This window comes from Nomia melanderi, chromosome 11 (genome assembly GCF_051020985.1).
Source record: "Nomia melanderi isolate GNS246 chromosome 11, iyNomMela1, whole genome shotgun sequence".
Classification (NCBI taxonomy): Eukaryota; Metazoa; Arthropoda; class Insecta; order Hymenoptera; family Halictidae; genus Nomia; species Nomia melanderi.
Genome location: NC_135009.1, coordinates 17,016,789 through 17,035,436, shown reverse-complemented (window position 1 = coordinate 17,035,436; position 18,648 = coordinate 17,016,789). Strand labels below are relative to the sequence as shown.

Below are 18,648 nucleotides of genomic sequence, written 5' to 3'. Positions count from 1 at the left end.
GTTTCGGTATTTACCTTACCTGACATTCGGTAGGGAGGGCGGCAACGTTGGCTCGCTGTAATCGTAATCGTAGTCCTCCCCCTTCTCCCTGTGAGTGATGTTCAGTATGGCCTCGACGTCCGGCGGTATTGACCTAATCGGGTTTATCGTGACACCCTGAATATGACCCACCGAGACATTGGTTTTCACGGTGACGTTCATCACCAGAATGTCATCCGGCATTAGCACGGTGGATGACGGTTTGTTGACTGTCCCTTTGCCCATGGACTGCGTTGCCTCCGCCGGCTCCATCTAATCGCAACAGGTACCCCGCTGTTAATTTCCCTCGCCGGGCCAACAATGATTCACATTTCTATCGATCCTCGGTACACCCCCCTCGACCACCTCCCCGATCGTCGCCATTCTGCCGGTTTATTCGAGAGCATATTTCGAAGTTCATTTCCGAATGAAATGAAGCTTTCGGAATGGGCGTCGATTTTGGCGACGTTGTTTGCTTTTTATTCGCGTCGGTGTGCACGCGCGATTCGGGATTGTTAAGTGGCTGGGAAATGGCTCGCGCGATATTCCCCGCGGTATTCAATTACGGAGACGACCCCCTTTCTCTCCGTTTCCTCTTTGGTCGGCTTTTCCGTTTTTGTATTGAGAAATGCGTTGGTGATGTTAATTGCTATCGGTACTGTTGTTAGTGTTATTGATATTATTCCTTGTTAATAGCGTTAATATTGTTAACCCTTTGCACTCGAGACAGTCGCCATTTGATTCGATGCAGTAGAATTAGAAAATTTGATATTGAACATTGAACTATGCGTAATCGGTGCGTGAAATATTGGGATAACGAAGCTTTGTTTCTCAATTTACTTGTGATTTCTCTTTGAATCCATTTTCTAGCTAGAAAACGTTAAGTATTTCAATGGAAATGTTCAACATTTTCTGACGAGATACAGGTCATATCGTTTGAAACTGATTGAACGATAATCCACAGATAAATTAAGCAACAGAGATGTTTCACGTAGCAATGGAAACTTTAATTCGAAATATTAAATATTCAGCTTCACAGTTTTTGTATCGAATCATACGGTGACTGAGAGTCACCTCGAGTGCAAAGGGTTAGCGCTTCAAATTTGACCAGCTTGCAGAAGCTCACCGTCGCGTTCCCGTGGCCGAGCGGTTCCTTGAGCGCGGCGGCCGTCGCGTTCGAGTGGATCGCGTCCCTGTTCCTTACGGTCACGTTGATCTTCCCCCAGTCCTCCGTCGCCGTGTCGTTTCCGGTCGCTTCCGGTAACAGAGTTGTCGATTCCGTCGTCGCGTCCGCCACGGACGAGAGATCCTCGATCACCGTGATCGTCGATCCCTCGGCGACGCTCGTCGAGAACGCCGTCGTCGTCGTCGTCGTCGTCGTCGTCGTCGTCGTCGTCGTGGTGGTCGTCGTTGTCATCGGATCGCTCGTCGGATCGTCGTCCCCTTTGCCTGGCAAAGTTGACTCCAGCGTCGTCGACTCGACGCTCGTCGTCGACTGCAACGTGACGGTCCTTCGCGTTACGACGTGTTCCTGCTCGTTTTTCCACGGCTTATTTCGAAGGATGTTCCCTTTGAACGCCGTCAACTATTTCCGAGGGAAACTGCCACGGTAAACAGGGAACTTGACGCGCGATCTGCGCCTCCCCTGTTTGCATCTCCGCTTTAACTCTGGGTTTACCGACGGTTCTTATGCACTCTATCGACGAAGGTCAATTTCAGCCGCGAACGAGATCACAGGTTTTCTTGGGGAAACAACTTAACCCGTTGCCTTGCGATTGAATTTCGTGGGTGAATTTTTTGCAACTGTTTATCGTACGCAGTGGTAAGAGGAAATATTACGTGGTCTTTCTGTGTCTAGATTTAGCGTAAACTAAATTGTTAACGAATAATAATGTTTCGTTTGAAGTTAATACAACTGAATGACATTTGCTTGTTAAACCATATTGTAAGGCAAGGGGTTAAAACACGACATAATTATACACAATTATATTATAAATGAAACTATCAGATGTATGGATAAGAATCTAGTGCCAATTTGTTCAAACTGAACGGCTAACGGCAAGAGTACACGGAGCATTCGACAAAGGAGAATCAGTAGAATGAGAAGAACTGAGACGGACACAGTCCTTTGAAGATTAAAAAGGTAACAGATGTTCCTTAGAGAAACTATTGAAGAATTTGATTGAACGATACGCAAACCAAATTCTAAATCAGTCTCAATCGATTCATCAGTCACGATTCAACTATCCAATAGTTCTATTATAAACATATGTTTACCCTTACAATTCCAATTTGTCGAAATGAGATCGGTAGCAGATTATCGAGAGCTACGTGATACAAGTGAACCCTACAAATCAACGATCAAATTTCACAGCACCGTTCCATCGAGTACAATGTACCGAAAGAAGTGTACCGTTCCGAAAATATCCCTCTTAGACGGTATTCTATATTCCACGCTGGAAAGCGCTTCAGAAGCGAACGGCGTTGAACAGAGAGGGACGCGCGGAATTTTTCGACCGCGAGAATTACCTCTTCCGGAGTGGCGGGTGTCGTCGTGGCGATTTCCGGGCTGGATTTCACGTAGTCCACGGTCTCGACGAGAATCTCGTTGTCCATGATGTCGGTCTCGAACGTGGACGGCCAGTACGTGGAATCGGTCGCGATCGAGGACGCTTCCTCGTGGCCGGTCGTGCTCGAATCGATTCGCTCCTCGACCACTCGGTGCCCGCGTCCTTCCACCGGCGGGTTTGTTATTTGCTCCGCTGCCGGCTGCAGAGGAAAGAACATTGTTTACCTTGCTGTTATTAACGCATTCGACGCCGTGCGTTCTCCCAAGAGAACGACTGGTGAATTCTGCGGTGATTAATGTCTCAAACGCATCGAACATTCGAAATGATTTGGACGAATAATTCTACTTTCGACTTGATTCTAAATTGATGATACAGTTCACGTATTGCTGAATCAATTTCTTTACTCATTTCTCGGAGAAATATGCGTTATCTCTTTGGTAATTGGAAAACGAAGAAACGAAGGATCGGTTATGTTGACTCGTCTGTTAGTTTCAGTGTTAAACGAATGATACTGTTACGTGTTAGAATTTTAGTAAAATAGAGAGGAAAGTAGTAAGCTCTTAACTCCTTGCTTAAAAGCTTATCAAACTATCCACAGCGTCAAGCCATAAACAATGCAGCGCTTAACCCCTTGCCTTACGATTTATATCTCACCTATCATCGGTGCAATTACTTTATTGTTAATAACTCGTTGAAAGTGAAAAATATTCTAAGCATATTCTTTGTCCATGTGTAGTCTACAGTGTGATCGATAACGAAAGAATATCATTTAATTTGAACGTACAAGAATTCAGTAATATTTATTAAATATCTCAGCTCCTTCATCGACCAACGGAGGATAATACATAGACAGACGCGTAATTTCTAAAACTGCGTCCAATAAAAGAAGAATGCATTATGAAGGTGACGAATTCCCGAAGGATCGATCATTCGAATCGACGAGGAAGAGGTCGGCGCTCCGTCGACAGCGTAAGAACGGTCGGAATGGATCACCGTCGTCATCGATGGGAGCGCTCGTTCGGCCGGCAGGTCCGCGTGATTTACAACTCGAATGGAATTTAATTAATGCAATCCCGCCTGCGCCGCGCGCCCCCGGTTAGACGTTTAACTTAGTTAATCGGGGAACGCGGAGCGAAGCATTCCTCGTCGGAGACTTCGGCTTCGAATTGGACAGTTCTGTCCGTTACGCCGCTCTGTCTCGAGCCAACTGCTCGAAACAATTACGGGACCGTTTATTCGAGCGGTCTCGATGCTCGATATCGAAAACGTTTAACGTCCACGGGACCGTCGTCAACTCCCAGACACGCTTATTGCGCATCCGACGCTGCCAACTCTTGTTCGACGCACGGGCAACTTCGAACGGAGGAAATAATACCACGTATATCGCGTCTAATAATAATTAACCTATTTCCAGAAGCTAATTCTTCTCGAGAACAAAGATCACCGAGGACAAAAGTCGATCCGCTCGATTGCAGCTCGTTTCGATCGGATTAACACGCTATGTTCGAGAAAATAAGATCAAATTAACACGTTCAATGCTGTGTTTCACGGAGCTAGATACAGGAAACAAGGAAAGATATGATATTGACATTATAATTATATAATATTATTTATAATATAGAAATGCTTTCGAATAATCACCGTTTAATCGAGTGAACTATAGTGATTTGATTTGGTTCAAATTGATATTTATAGTTTGACTTCATTGTTTCCCAGGAAAACACTCTTTTGATCACCTTTACTCAGATTTATACTATATTAAACCGTGAACGAGATATGTTATTAATTCCACTTGAAATTACCGCGTCAATAACTCTCACGTCTCGCACAAAGGACATTGCAACGGTTACGCCACGAATTGGCAGTAAATAAAATTCCCCGTTCAAAGAAAATCGATTATCGAACAGCAGATTGCATGACATTCGCGTCACGGTGATTGAATATAAAGGAATTCATTGCTAATTTCACGCAGTTCATTATTTGACAATTAATTCCCTTTCCAAACGATCGGAAAAGGAGCTCAGCTGAAAAAATACATTCTTACGGTCGCACGCGCCGCTGGATATCCTTCAGATGATAAAATTCCGTGTCACCTGGCCGGGGAACATCCGCCGAATACGCGAACAGCGATTCCGAGGCGACCGGATGAGGATCGAACGGCGAGACCGATTTTTTCCTCCTTCGGTGCGACGCCGCTCCCTGCGCGAACGATTTTTCGGTCGGCTTTATGTCGTTTCGGCCGGATATCCTCCGGCACGCGCGGATTTATTGCTGTCGGGGTCTATAGCTGTTCCCCGAGTATATCGAGAAACACGAAAACATTGTCGGCGTAACTGCAGTTACAGCTTCAACGCTTCGGCGACATCTTACTCGCTTTTTTCCGAATTGTCACTGCGTACGAACGTCTATTTAACCCTTTGCTTGACTGTATCTTCGAAGTGTTTAACCCTTTGCACTGCAGAGGCGCCTCTAAGTCACCAAATGATTTGACACAGCAAAACTGTACACTTTGATATTTAACATTAAACATTGTGTAATGCATCAATGTACGAAGTATTGAAAGAAAATAGCTCTCATTAGAAAATATCGAATATTTCCGGTGAAAAACTTCTGGAGTGCAAATAATAGAAAAATTAGGTGCTTGCCTAGGTTAGAGGTTGTAAAATTCTCGATAGTTTAAAATAACGGTTATTCGTGTTTTCGTTAATCCACTGCTCTAAAAATTAGCAATTCGTCTACGTCCCCATGCACCAAGCGAAAGAACACCTTCCCGCGAAATCAGCCGGATTTCAATGCGAAACTTCGTTGGAAGTCGCAGGAAATCCGGGGAATGCGGAAAATTACATTTTTATAATTTCCTCTGGATGAAAGAGGCATGCGAGGGGATGCTGGATAGAGGACTCGTCAAAGCGACGCCGACGAGAAAAAAGGATCCCAAGCCACCGAGGGGTAAAGGGCGAGAGAAGAGAAGAGAAGGAGAATTTCGTGAAAAACGTCGGAAACATACAAAGAAATTGGTCTCCTTGCGGAACTTGGCGTAGTCCTTGCTGATGAACGCGTACGAGGCGTAGTTCTGGGTGGCCTTAACCTCGATGCTACCGCCTTGAACGTTTAATCTGTCAGTTTCTTATGGCATTCGGGCTAGAACACCTAGGTGGTAATCAGGGTTGTGAAAGAGCACAGGGGTTTTGCGGTGGCGCCGACCCGGCTCGCGTTTCCGGTCTATATCTTCATACAAGGGTTCACTTTTGTTCGGCAATCGGAACATCACGCAAGATTCGTTAAAGAAACGAAAAATTCAGGAGGAAACACCAAAAATGGATAAATAATTTTGTGAAATTTTGCTATTCAATTTTGTTGACGGCACGTAAAGAGAATAGAGAGGATTTAATTGATTAGGAAGAATTTTTAGTGGCTGTTTTGTAGCTTTCTCGTAAGGTTTTTAATTGGAGAAATAAGTGAACGAACTCGTAGCAATTTTTCGACTAGAAGCTCCGGGGGAATTTAAAGGGACAGTCCATAAATAAATAGAACGGACGTTCGATTCGCGGGAGCAAACTTCGACGAATGTTTACCAGAAAAATAGCAACTAAATAGAGCTTGATAAATTTTCGACGAGTTCTTGTGAAAATAGCAAAAATCGCGCACGAATCTGAAAAATATGCCACCGGTAGTTTGTCCGGGAAAAATTCGATGCTCGCCCGACGATCCTAATGTCAATCAGCTCTCCCCCGAAATCGAAAGATAAAAATGGCAACTGCAAAATAGTCGGAAGCTGAGGACACGAATAAAACTACCCTTATTAAATGTCCATGAGAATACTTAGTCGAAAGCCGAAAATTCAAGTGCTAAAATTAATCCGCAAACATTCTCAACAGACTCCTGAATATTATATATATATAACATATGTAATATATAATATATATAAATTAAATAAAATTAAATACTAGACTCGTTAAAGACGATTAAATGATAATTCCCTCGAATATCATCGAGAATATTTGATTCTGTTGTTATCACGGCTTTGTTGTTACGGCTTGCGGTGTAAATTAAAGGAAATGCAGAAACGCGAGCCGGATAAGCGGGTCGGGCGGGGCGAAATCGCGGCAACCCTGATGCGAACTTGATCCACAGACTCACTGCAATTGTAGGTGGACGGGCAGCAGTGTCCCTCGCGCACTATGGGGCTGCACCCTTGAAGAGGAGGCGCGCAGGCGAGCGGCACGCACCGCACCGCGCCCATCGCGCAGAAACAGTTGTCGCAGGCGGCCTTCCACTCGATGTCCCTGACCATCTCGCCCTCCTCGTACACGCGCGAGCCGACGCGGCACCCTGCGGAATTCAAATTGCGTCCTTCAAAATCTTTCATCGTTTAACCCTTTCACCCAATGATTGACTTACCATTTTTAGTAATGAATAGTTTCACGGAGAATGTTACGCTAAGGGTGTTTTGAAGATTGAGAATTAATTGAAGCTACGTTGCAAGATTAATGTCTTGAGAACAGTTTGTAAAGTTTACTCTAAATTTAGCAATCCGCCGTGTTTGGTCCACCATTCGACAAGGTCGGACGACATTTAATTACTAACATCGTCGAAACAACTTACGTTCGAATCGCAGTTTTTATAAAACAATATTGGCTCCGCTGAAAAGTTCCCTCGTTCGTTTTCAACGCGGAACTTTCCATTTAACAAACCGGGAACTTCCAACGACGGGACGAAGAAACTACCATAAAGATTCCGTGAAATTGTCGAACAAGTTCGATCGAAACTTACATCCGAACTTCCTGAAAAAAATTCCACCGAACTTCCCCGGGATCGGCGGCCATCTAATTGAATCATTCAAAAAACTAAAACAGACTTGGAACCTTCGCCTCTACCAAATAACTTCCTCGAGGAACCACTCAGCTCAACTTCTGCCTAACCGTATCCCCCATTACACCCCCGATACGACATAATAAAACATCAAACAAACGTATAACGCAACATTGATACTCTAAAATACATCACACAATGACACACAGTCTCACCCTACGATCGCAACACAAAAATTCACATTCAATTACATCAACGAACTACATAATACAGAAACACATCAAACCGTCCAGTAAAACCTGCAGTGGAAAAACCAATTGATTCAAAATCCCAGTACGTCCGTGAAATCCAGCGAGAAAAAACATGGGGCCGAGCGCTAAACCGAACACGCTCTGATAACGTGCATGTATCACGACTCCAACCCCCACCCCTCGCGAGCGGATTCGATTTTCGAAGGTTCGAGTACCAGGAGGAGTGCGTATGGTAATCAAGAATCGGCGGAATCCCGTAATTTAACTTCCGAAATCTCAGTTAGAACAACGGAAAGATTTCTGTGGACGCACGGCGGGGTTGTTCGGAGGGTGGAAAGGTGAGAGGGGAGGTATAATCTCTCGAATCCATTCGCCGGAAGGTGATACAGCACTTCATAAAGCTTCGAAAGCCAATCTCCTCTCGCGCTGTCTCTCTCCGTCCGTCTCTCTGTCTCTCCGTTCCCCTCTCTCTCCGCCGGTGCCAGCATCTATAGTTCCGTCCCCACCCCCGAAGCACCCTCGATCGTTCCGTGGAGGGTCGAGGACCGAAGGAACCCAATATCGTCCGATGATCCGTTTCCGGGCGAAGTTCTATCTTGGGTACGTCACCCGGGGGCGTTATTACGGGGTCACCGCGTCATTCGACGGGGCAGACCGGTTGTTTTCCACGGCGAAACAACCGTCGTCCGATCGTTATTTACCGGCGGGCAACCGTTGCTCTCGTTTTGGAACGAGATCGTCGACGTGAACGAGCGAGCGAGGAGACTTCTGCGGGTTGTTTCCCTTTGATCAGGTGTTTTCTGTTGGGTATTAGTTTAGAGGGGCGAGCGCAGGGAAATAGGACGCGGGAATACTTTTTTGTAAATATTGAAGGTTCAGGGAAATGCTGGAAATGTTTGTGCAGTTTAGTCGTGCGGGCTCGTTTAATATTCCTCGAGTTAGTCGTGTTTTTATTGTGCACGGAGTATATTTGAATTTAATGGTTGCCGGTGAAATTGTTGCGAGAATAGTTGTTAGAATTGGGGGATAATTTGTGTGGAAATGTTGCGAGTTGTTTGTTGATTGTTATTCGTATTATTAGTTTGTATCGTTGGTAGGACTGAGAATAAAATATGCTTAGCGTAGTTTAACCAGGATTATTTATGCAACGGTGTAATTAACGGCTGCTTAGAATCGGTGATATTATCGTTAAGCGAGTTCCGAATGGTACTGAAATATCCGTGAGCTCGCGAAGTAGGCTGAAATAATAATTGCAAACTGTTGTTGCCCGCCATTTGCGCGAATGCAAAGAAAACATTCGTGTAATTAAACGGTAATTACTGTTAAGCAGACCATCGAACCGCGGATAGAAGATTTTAATAATAATAAAGGGCCCCGATAAGACTGTTGTCCAATATACAGTTAACCTGGGAATTAAGATGGGTCGGAGAGTCGACGAGAGCATCCACATAATGGGGTTGGAATGAGGCTTTAGGGGTCGCTTTAAACTTTTAAGCAGCGACGTGAAACTCGCCGTTAAATGGACGCCGGCCACCAGCATCTGAAAATTGAGCTGCCCGAGAGAGGTCCGTTGCGGTTTAAATACACGAAAAAGAGAAACAGAACGGGGAGAGCTTCGTGGCGAAACGCGTAGAGCATTTGCCTGATAATCCCCGGCTCCGGGTTCAAATCCCCAGCAGGTTTCCCAAAAATTTGTTTCCCATTTTCCTTAATTCGTAAATTCACAAAACGAAAAGCGGCCGATTCCAGATGGGAAACAGCGTGTTGTGGACTTTTCCTAGTAAATTTTGGGAAAGGAAAAACTCTAACTAAAGAATGAAGAAAAACCAAACCAGTATGAAAATTTTCTTGTATCTGATACCTCTAGTAGACTTCGGTAAATATCAGGAAAAACGAAGATGCAAAGGGGAGAAATGCGTTTAAGGAGAAGATGAGAAAAAGAGACGATATGACATCAAAGATGGAGGAGAGAAAGTGAAACTTGACAGGAGGGGGGAAATAAGGAGGAAAAGTTTATTCCTGGCGTGTGTCAAATTTCACCAAAAATGAGGAAGAAAATGCCTTAAAGACACAAACACAGGGATCGGAAACGAGGAAAGTTTGCAAGGGAAAAAAGAAGGGAGAGAGAGAGGGGTGAAGTTTTCTCCGAGACGTGAAAATTCCACGAAGTTAAACTATCGCCTACGGGAAAACAAAAGCGTTGTTGTAGACCTCGGAAAAGCGTCGGGGAAAATTCGCGTGGGAAGTCCCGCGCGTCAGATTTACCTGGGGAAGAACGTGATTTCCAGTTTGTAAGGGAGGGGCCTGGCTTGTCGTAAAATTGAATGAAACTGGGCGTTAAGTGAACGCGCGAGCAAAGGGGGAGCAGAAGAGAGGGAAGAGGAAGGGTGGTGTAGGAGAGGGAAAAAAGAGTAACGATAGCAAGAAATCTTTCTGAAGCGAGTGTCACGGGATAAAGTAACGGCGACGGTAACCATGCTTTATTGCGCTAAACGTTTCCCTCCAACTTTCCGGCGTGTGTTCTTTTAAACTCGGCCGAAAAAAAAACATGGCAGAAGAACCGAGGAAAAAAGTTCCTTGCTCGCGGATAGCGAAGAAGAAAAGAAGCCGAGGATTTCTTAAAACGGGGAGAGAGGGGCGTTCGTAACGATAATTAGATGGTACTCGACGCCGCGATAAAACCCGACGTAATTTAAGGGGATTAAAGTTCGCCATACAAGAGGGCGCGGCTCCTGATTTCGTCCCGCGATGCGATTTTTCCTCATAAGCTCAGCTTAAATTTAAACTCGCCCGGCGACGCCGCGGCTTCTTTCCAAAAGCGGCTGATATAGCAACTTCGGCCCATCCCCCGGCCGGAACTTTCTTTTTTATCGCGTTCAACTTGCCGTCGCAACTATTCGGATAGAGTCGCTGCCGCGGAAGCCCTCCAGATAACTCCTCGATCATTAAGTCGTTGCGAAAGATAAACAGTTGGACACGAATGCGTCCGGATTAACTTCCCAAGTACAATCCGTGTAACCTCCCCCTGCGTACCTTAACCCTTTAAGGGCCGAATTTTTGTTCATTATTACAATAAACTCTATGCATTTTTTCTATATTTATTTGTAGTATTAGAATTGTACCATTTAGAGGTAACATTTCAATGACTCCCAAATATTCTTGAATAAATAAATAGAGCATCATATTAAGCTGCAATTGAATGAACTAACGTCGACGTGAAGGGTCAACTTCGACATTCAAACACAAGGTTTGTCTTCCATATGAATTCATCTTTCTAATAAATTTCTCTCGAACCAAATCTTGACAAACACTGGTAACAAAGAATTACAATAAATTTCATCTGTGAAAGCTGGTTAGAATTCATTCGGCGAAGGGAAGCTGAAATCGGACTCACCGTTTCCCATGATCGGCGCCAGCGTGGACGAGTGGAGATCTTTAAGAGAAAAAAAGAAGAGCAGCGGTATGAGTTATTCGGGCGGGGTGGTAGCGGCGCGGGCGGGGAAAGTACACTCACGGGTGCAATTGTAGGCAACGGGGCAACAGGAGTGCGGCGCGTACAGCGGAGTGCATCCTGGCAGGGGCAACAGGCACTTCGGTCTGATGCATCTTCTCGCGCCGGAGATGCAGTAGCAGTACTCGCATCTACGCGAGCCCATCATCGCTGAACCTGGCCCGTATCTCACGCCCTCGTGCAGGCAACCTGATTGTTAACAGAAGAACCCCTCGCCGTAGTGGAACCTTTTAAACTTGCCGCACACCACCGAGAATCTACTTTACCGCTCAAAAATGTTTCGCCGTTTACCGTAAACTGAAACTACGACAAATGAAAGTAGAGACTCCGTGTTCCAGCGCATGCTTTTACCGCCTTTACTCTGTCATTCGTTGATATCGTTAGCTCTGAATGTTGCTCGCCTAATTTCTCTGTTCCTCGGGAAGAATGCTTTTGAGACGTTCTTTGGCTAATTGAATGTTAACGTTGCGGGTGTTGATATTGAGCATTGTTGCGTGGATGGTGATACTAATCCTTTGCACTCGAGAATATTTTTGTCAAGAAATATTCATTATTTTCTGATGAAATATCAATGATATATTTTACGACATAGAGAAATACCTTGTATAAATTAAGTGATAGAACTGGTTTATTTCGACGTTCGATGTGTCGATACATTATAGAAAACTTGATATTGAATTCTAAATTTGATCATTTTAAAACGTTTAGCAAATGAACCTAAATTATACATCGATTGCTTAGATAATTGAGAAAAGGAAACTACTGACTTCTTGCTATTCGAGTAATTAAATCACCCGTTTGTGACTCCAAACATGAAATGTTATTCCAAATATGAAAATTTCATCTGAAATGCCGTTCGTCCGCAAAGGGTTAATGTTTGATGATGTTAACGTTAATAAACGATTGATATTACTATTAATAATTGATTATTTATACCGTTTCAACAACATATACTTTCGCGACGGGATACACGAGTCCTTATATTCTCGGATTTGTCAACTAACACTGTCAATGTAACGGGTGTTCCAATATTTGAGCAATAGCGACGCTCTAATACGCGGACTGCTGCCGACAGTAGCAATAAAGCTTTATTGCGGCTAATATAAATGTTCCGGATATGAGAAACCGGACACAACTGTTTCAATAGAGTTTTAGGAAAGTTTCATTTTATTAGAGACCCACCGACACGTCTCGCGAGCAGCGATTCGAGCTAGTCGACGTATTGAAGTACTCAGGCGTCTCGCGAGATACGAAATTCTGGGAATACTACTCCATTAATTGATAATCCTTTACCTTGGAAACGGGAACTCTGATAATCCTCCTCGTGCTTCTCTTCCTGCTCCACGTGGACGTTGGATCTTCTTAAAATGTTCACCGAATCTCCTGCGGAAGTGCCGTGCACACACGAGTGCCATTGATCAGCGGAAATTTAATCCAATTAACACTAAACGTACCGCGACCGGTCAAATTAGCACGGAAATATTGCCGGTTTCTAAATCGGTATGCTAAATACGAACACTTGATCTCGTCGGAATGTTCTTCTAGAGAAAATTAACCCTTAAAATGTTGAGTGGAGTCCTATAGGGAGCCCAGAAAGTATTTTTCCTTAACTCCTTGGTCTACGATTTCTTCCTCAGCTCCGATCGATACGGCTACTTTGTCATTAATAATTTATTCGAAGAAGAGAAAAATTCTAAGCATATGTTATGTCCATATTTCCCAAGTATAATAGATGATTAGAGAGAAATAATATTTATTTTGAATTCGAATGGACTGAGTAATATATATGTATATATAATATAAGTTCGTTAATAATTTTGTAAGTAATTCTTTGTCATTTTTCATATTTCACGTACTTTCTCTGTTTTCGTCGTCAAGTATTGCGGATGATTTGTCTATTCTGAAAACATTACCATTATTTTTTTTAGCTATAAACATACTGTCTCCCTACAGGACGCAACTCAGCATTTTAAGGGTTAATCGACTCGACGAAGCGGTAACCGTCGTCGCGTGAGGTTTTTCGGAATGACAGATACTAACGTGTCTCGCCGCAGACTAGTTCCGCGCAGCAGACGTTCTCCCCCGGCGGTCGGACTCGACATCCGGTCGGCGGTGGATTCGGCAATCGCGGGCAAACCCGTAAACGACATCTGAGCGCGCCCTCGATGCACCTGCACTGCAGACAGGGCTCGGACGTGACCACCGACGCGCCCTCCTGGTATCTGCGACCCTCGTACCTGCATCCTGTAACAAAATCCTCGTTACGATAACCGGGTTCGATAACGAGAGAGAGAAATGTGCTTAGTGGACTAACTTCTTGTAGTTCCCTCCGCGAATTTCTGCTTGAAACTGTTTCGTAAGACGGGAGATGTTTGGTTTGTTGTGCTTGGGTTTTATGAAGTTTGGAATGAATGTGAGGTGGTATTTTTTGGTGAAGAGCTGGGGAGTTAGAGATGGAAAGCTAGGCAACTGGAGAGCTAGAGAAGTAGGAAATTAGGCAATTAAGGAACTAGAGAATTGAAGAATTAGACAACTAGACAACTAGACAACTAGACAACTAAGCAACTAGGCAACTAGAAAACTAGACAACCAGAAAACCACAGAACCAAAGAAAAATGAGTACATATTAAATTGATATAGTTCATAAAAAGACATAACGTATCAGTACTTTTCTATACACAATTTATACGTATCTCCATAAACCTAAAAACTCTCGTTTAATCAATTCTGTTCGAAAGCTTCGCCCCGCTTCCGTCGTTATAAAGCAAAGATTTAATTCGATGCCGGAGGTAGCACGAATATCATCATAAATTTCGATTATCCACTTCAATCGAATTCAACGTCGAAAGGAGCCGAAGGAATATTAACATCGATTCAGATGATCCGCTATAATTAAATTCAACAACGCGGGAAAAAAGGTCCATCGGGCATTAATGTAAATCCCAGTAATCTAAGAAGATCATATTCACCGTACGAACATTAACACATACGAAATCCGGACCGTCAACACCGATTAATTTCGATAAGAGGCCGAAATCATTATTAATAGAAACTCCGATGATCCCCGCTGATTAAATTCAACAACGACCAGCGCGTAATGGTTATCGATAAAGATTTAAATGGTCAGCGCCGACTACATTCGACGACGAAGAGTGGGGGGGCCGATGATTAATACCGGTGTAGACGATCTTCAATGGACGTTCGATTATATCGATTATCGGACAATGCGAAATCGAGCGGAATAATTGCAACAGTTCTACCCTCCGCGGGATCGGCCTTTGTTTCGATTGAAAAATCGGCTGCCCGGACTGGAAATTGAATTCTGCGACTACAGTACACTACGATTCTGACTACGAGATCGTTAACACTTCCGTCGCCGATCTCCTTTCTCCTCTTAATCGATCGTCCGGCGAACTCTGCAACCTGGCTTCGCTAGTATTCGTTAACACTGGAACTATCGACTTAATTGGACCTGAGGTTTCTTAATTGAACTAGAGACCTCTTTTCGCGATTATTAGAAAAACAGCAGATGCTCCTCTGGGAGGTATTAAAGAAATTGATTTGGCAGTATGAATAGCGAATCATCAATTATCCCTGTGCACACGGATGTTTCTTACTAGAAATATTTAACATTTCTTTACGAGATGTTCTTTGAGACTAATTCGAAGAGAAATCACTCGTTGAGGAACAAAGCTGTTCTATTGCAATGTTTCAGGCATTACACGAAGTTTAACATTAAACATCACATTCTATAGTTTTACTGTGTCAAATCAAGTGGTGACTGAGAGTCACCTCTCGAGTGCTAAGGGTTAAAATTCTTGAAGTTTCTATGGAGAAGTTTCAAAAGGCGAATTTCAGTGCTCGGTGGTTCTAGTGTCAGATCGATTCATTATACAGAATGATCTCTGTCAAACGCTGAAGACAGTGTAACATGCGAATAGGAGGAAATTAGAAGATATAAAATTGTTTGTGTTACATCGATGTTTACCGGATCGACGATTTTCGTGAAGTTCTTTCTAAAGAACGGTCAGCGGTTGTCGATTTCAAAGCGGTTTCGAAATGATTGTCTATTGTGTAATACTTCCGGCAATTTTTCGGACCGATCGCAGAAGCCGATCATTCCCGGACAATGGACGGATTACACGGAACAGGAATCACTTGGGAACAAGTTGTAATGGAGCCGTACACGGCGGAATAACGCGATCACGGGATTACCAGTGATTCCCGATTTTCTCGTCGAACATATTCCGGGCTGGATATCAGCCATTTTTACGCGTAAAAGAACAACACTCCGCGCACGGAACGCCGATGGAAAAATTTCCGCCGTTGCTCCGGTGCATTTTCGATTCGATCCGATCCGATCGCTGTCTCGTGTAAGCGCGAAATGCGTGTATCGAGGTTCCACTCGGCTATTCGGTACTTGAATTACAAAATTATCTACATTTGTATGATGATATTATTCTTATAAAATTAAGACGAATCTACACCGCTCTCTACGAACTATTTTCTCAAGTGCATTTCGAATAGAATATATCTGAAAAATGAGCAGAAGACATTCGGAGTGCAAAGGGTCAACCAAAACTATTTGCCTTGTATCGAATCGAAATTATTTATCAAATTCTCGACCCGAGCAACAATGAGGACTCTATTTCTTTATAAAATTGTCGTTCGGAATAAACGCGGAATTCTGTTTCAATAAGAAATGCTTCTTCATCGGATTAACCAAAAATTCGTTACCTCGTATAAACCTAAAATTCTTTAGCAAATCCTCGGCTCGGGCAACAAACATTCCGTTTCCTTATAAAATTTCCATCCGGAATAAACAGGAAAGTTCCATTTCCATGAAAAACGGGTCGCTTTATCAGAAACTCCCCTAACGCGACAATAACTCCGCGGAGGCCGCAATAAGACGCAGCTAACCAGAAAACGCAATTTGACGTTATCAGGGCCGTTAACCCTTTCACCGGGCGAAATCTCCGGTAACGCGCGTTCAAAGGAATTTCGGCGCCGGCGAGGTCTTCATCGCGAAGTTCGCGGCGGTGACGCGAATCGATATTCCCGGTTCGCGGCCGTGAAAAGCAATTTTCGAGTTCGCTGTCGGCGCCGCGGTTGCGCCGCGGTTGATAGAGACTCCGTGACCGCCGGTGAAAAGCTTTCTCTCCGCGGCGGGTCTGCCGAGAAAAAAGCGTGCCCGAGAGGAGTTACTCGCGCTGCTTAACCGCGGGACCGGGCGCATCGTCGGCGGCGAATGGGGAAGGAAAAGAGGCCGAGCAGCTGAAAACTCGAACGAAACCGACGCCGTGCTGCCGCGTGTTTCCTCGTCGCTCCGTTCCTTTCGACGGGTTCGCAATAATCTTTGGAGAAAGCTGTTCGACGTGGATCAAGAACGAATCAACTCGATTTATTTGGCAGTGCGAATGACGAATAGTTATCGACCCTTTGCACTCGAAAGTTTCTCACTAGAAATACTCAACACTCTGATAAAATATAGACGACGCTCGCTGCGACTAATGTAAAGAATTTAATCGATAAATTAAGGGACGAAAGTATTTTACGAGAATGTCGGGCACTGAAGCATTAGTTTCCATAATTTTTGTTTTCCCAAATGTATTGGTTTTTCGATGATTCGATGGAGTTGTTTTTGAAATCCTGCTGAACGGCGGAATCGATGCTTTCCAATGAATTTCGGTTTGTTTAGCTTTGGTTATCGAACTGCTGCTGAATTTTACATTAATTGAAAACGCTGTGTATTGACGTTGAATCTTCAGTGTGTTTGAATTCGTTTGTTAAAAATCAATGATTGGTTTGTGCGGACGCATTCGTCGCAATGTGTACATTCGAAACGAAGACTCAATCGTTTCCTGAAACTACAGCGGCGCGACGTTAAAATCACTCGGCGTGTTTTCGCTCGTATCGGGTTCATCGTTTAATTGCGTTTTAATGATTGCACGCCGCTAAAAAGCTTCGCCTAAACAATTCGGGACTACGTTAAATCCGCAGCGAGACAATGCCGCCCGGGAGATTGCTCTTGCGCGGTGTTCTTGGAGATTAGGGGATTAAGCTGCACCTGGTCAGACGCGGAAAAACTGCCGGGCGGGTATAGTGCGTGCAAAAATTAGTCGAGCACGCGGCGTAACGTTTCCTTGGTAAGTAGCTTCTGTCTCGGAAAAACTCGGTTGAATTATTCACTCGAATAATTTCTCCGGGATAAGTGGAAACGGTGTGTTACGATCGGACAACGGAAACCAGCATTTCCAGCCGAATTTCACTGGAAACGTTGCTGCGGTATTAACCCGTTTAATGATACTAATCTTTTCAACGAGCAATTAGCTGTCTCTGCAGATAAACATGTAATTCTTCTTCGTTTCGCTATGGTTTCTCGTCAGAATATACCATAAATACATTTGCACTATATTTGACGAGCACACACTTCAGTTTTTCATTTTATTTCGCACGAGAGATTTCTGAAGCTTCCACAGTTAACTGGTTAAATCAAGATATTTTTCACATAGATTATATCATTATGTTATTCTCAATATTGTTTACACTGCTCTCTTTAATATGCTTTTCAAATCGAATAACAATACAGAGTTATCGAGAAAAAATGCAAAGGACGGTGTGCAAAGGGTTAAGCCTGAATAATTACAGATCAGTGCAACCGTTAGGCAAATACGGTTATTTTAATTAATAACATAATAACCACCAGTATATTTAAAATAATGCACAATATAAATACTACAAACACTGATTACTACAAAAGATTACACAGACAAATATACAAGAGCCGACAGCGCGTTGAACGTTCAGGTTTATTCCACGCGGAGCTCGTAAAACTCGTTCAAATTTATTATTTAACCATGTTGCGACCGATCGTCGTAAAACGTATTTTATTTAGGAACGTATCAAAGTGCTCGACAGACGCTCCCAATATTTCACTTACTCCGGTGTTTATCGCGGTTATTTCTCGGCCGGTCGCGCTAGACGAAGTCCGGGAGCAGAATTTAAGAGTTCCAGAACTGGGGAATAAGTATTTACGCGACTCGCGGAACTGTTCACGAGGACGGTATTAGCGTGAACCGGCGTTCACACAGCTGTGAGGTGAGGCGGAGCGTGAGTGATGGCGAAAGAAACGGGCGAGACGCGGCGTTGGCAACGGCGTGCGAACTTTCGGCTTCCGACTAAATTACGCGGCGCGCGGTAACGAAACTGTCCGGACTATAATTTGAAAGGACCGGTAGCTATTTCGAACGAGGAAAGTTCTCGCGTCCGAGATAGTAGTCTACTTGATCTATCAGAGAAGTTTGAAAAAATGAGATTCTTCGAGGAAAGATTCTACGGAGGTGATCGTAGAGAAACGCTTTGTACAGAGAGAGTGATCGTTCAGTTGCGGATGTTTATGTTTTAGGAGTGCAGGAGGCGTCTGGCTATGGTTCGCTGGTTCTACTTAGAACATTGGTGAATCGGTGTTTTTGAAGGATAGATGACT

At 44.0% G+C, this 18,648-nt stretch overlaps 1 protein-coding gene across 1 annotated transcript in view; it reads right to left on the bottom strand.

Annotated features, from left to right (window-relative positions):
• LOC116434905 (uncharacterized) overlaps positions 1-18,648 on the bottom strand; it is a 75,864-nt gene that overhangs the window by 9,694 nt on the left and 47,522 nt on the right. Inside the window, exons 4-12 of the mRNA XM_076371919.1 lie at positions 13,203-13,406; positions 12,456-12,545; positions 11,166-11,351; positions 11,046-11,084; positions 6,729-6,920; positions 5,596-5,690; positions 2,548-2,787; positions 1,145-1,513; positions 20-291 (exon numbers count right to left, since the gene is read on the bottom strand). Coding sequence (XP_076228034.1) covers positions 20-291; positions 1,145-1,513; positions 2,548-2,787; positions 5,596-5,690; positions 6,729-6,920; positions 11,046-11,084; positions 11,166-11,351; positions 12,456-12,545; positions 13,203-13,406 — 1,687 coding nt within the window. The remainder of the gene's footprint in view (positions 1-19; positions 292-1,144; positions 1,514-2,547; positions 2,788-5,595; positions 5,691-6,728; positions 6,921-11,045; positions 11,085-11,165; positions 11,352-12,455; positions 12,546-13,202; positions 13,407-18,648) is intronic.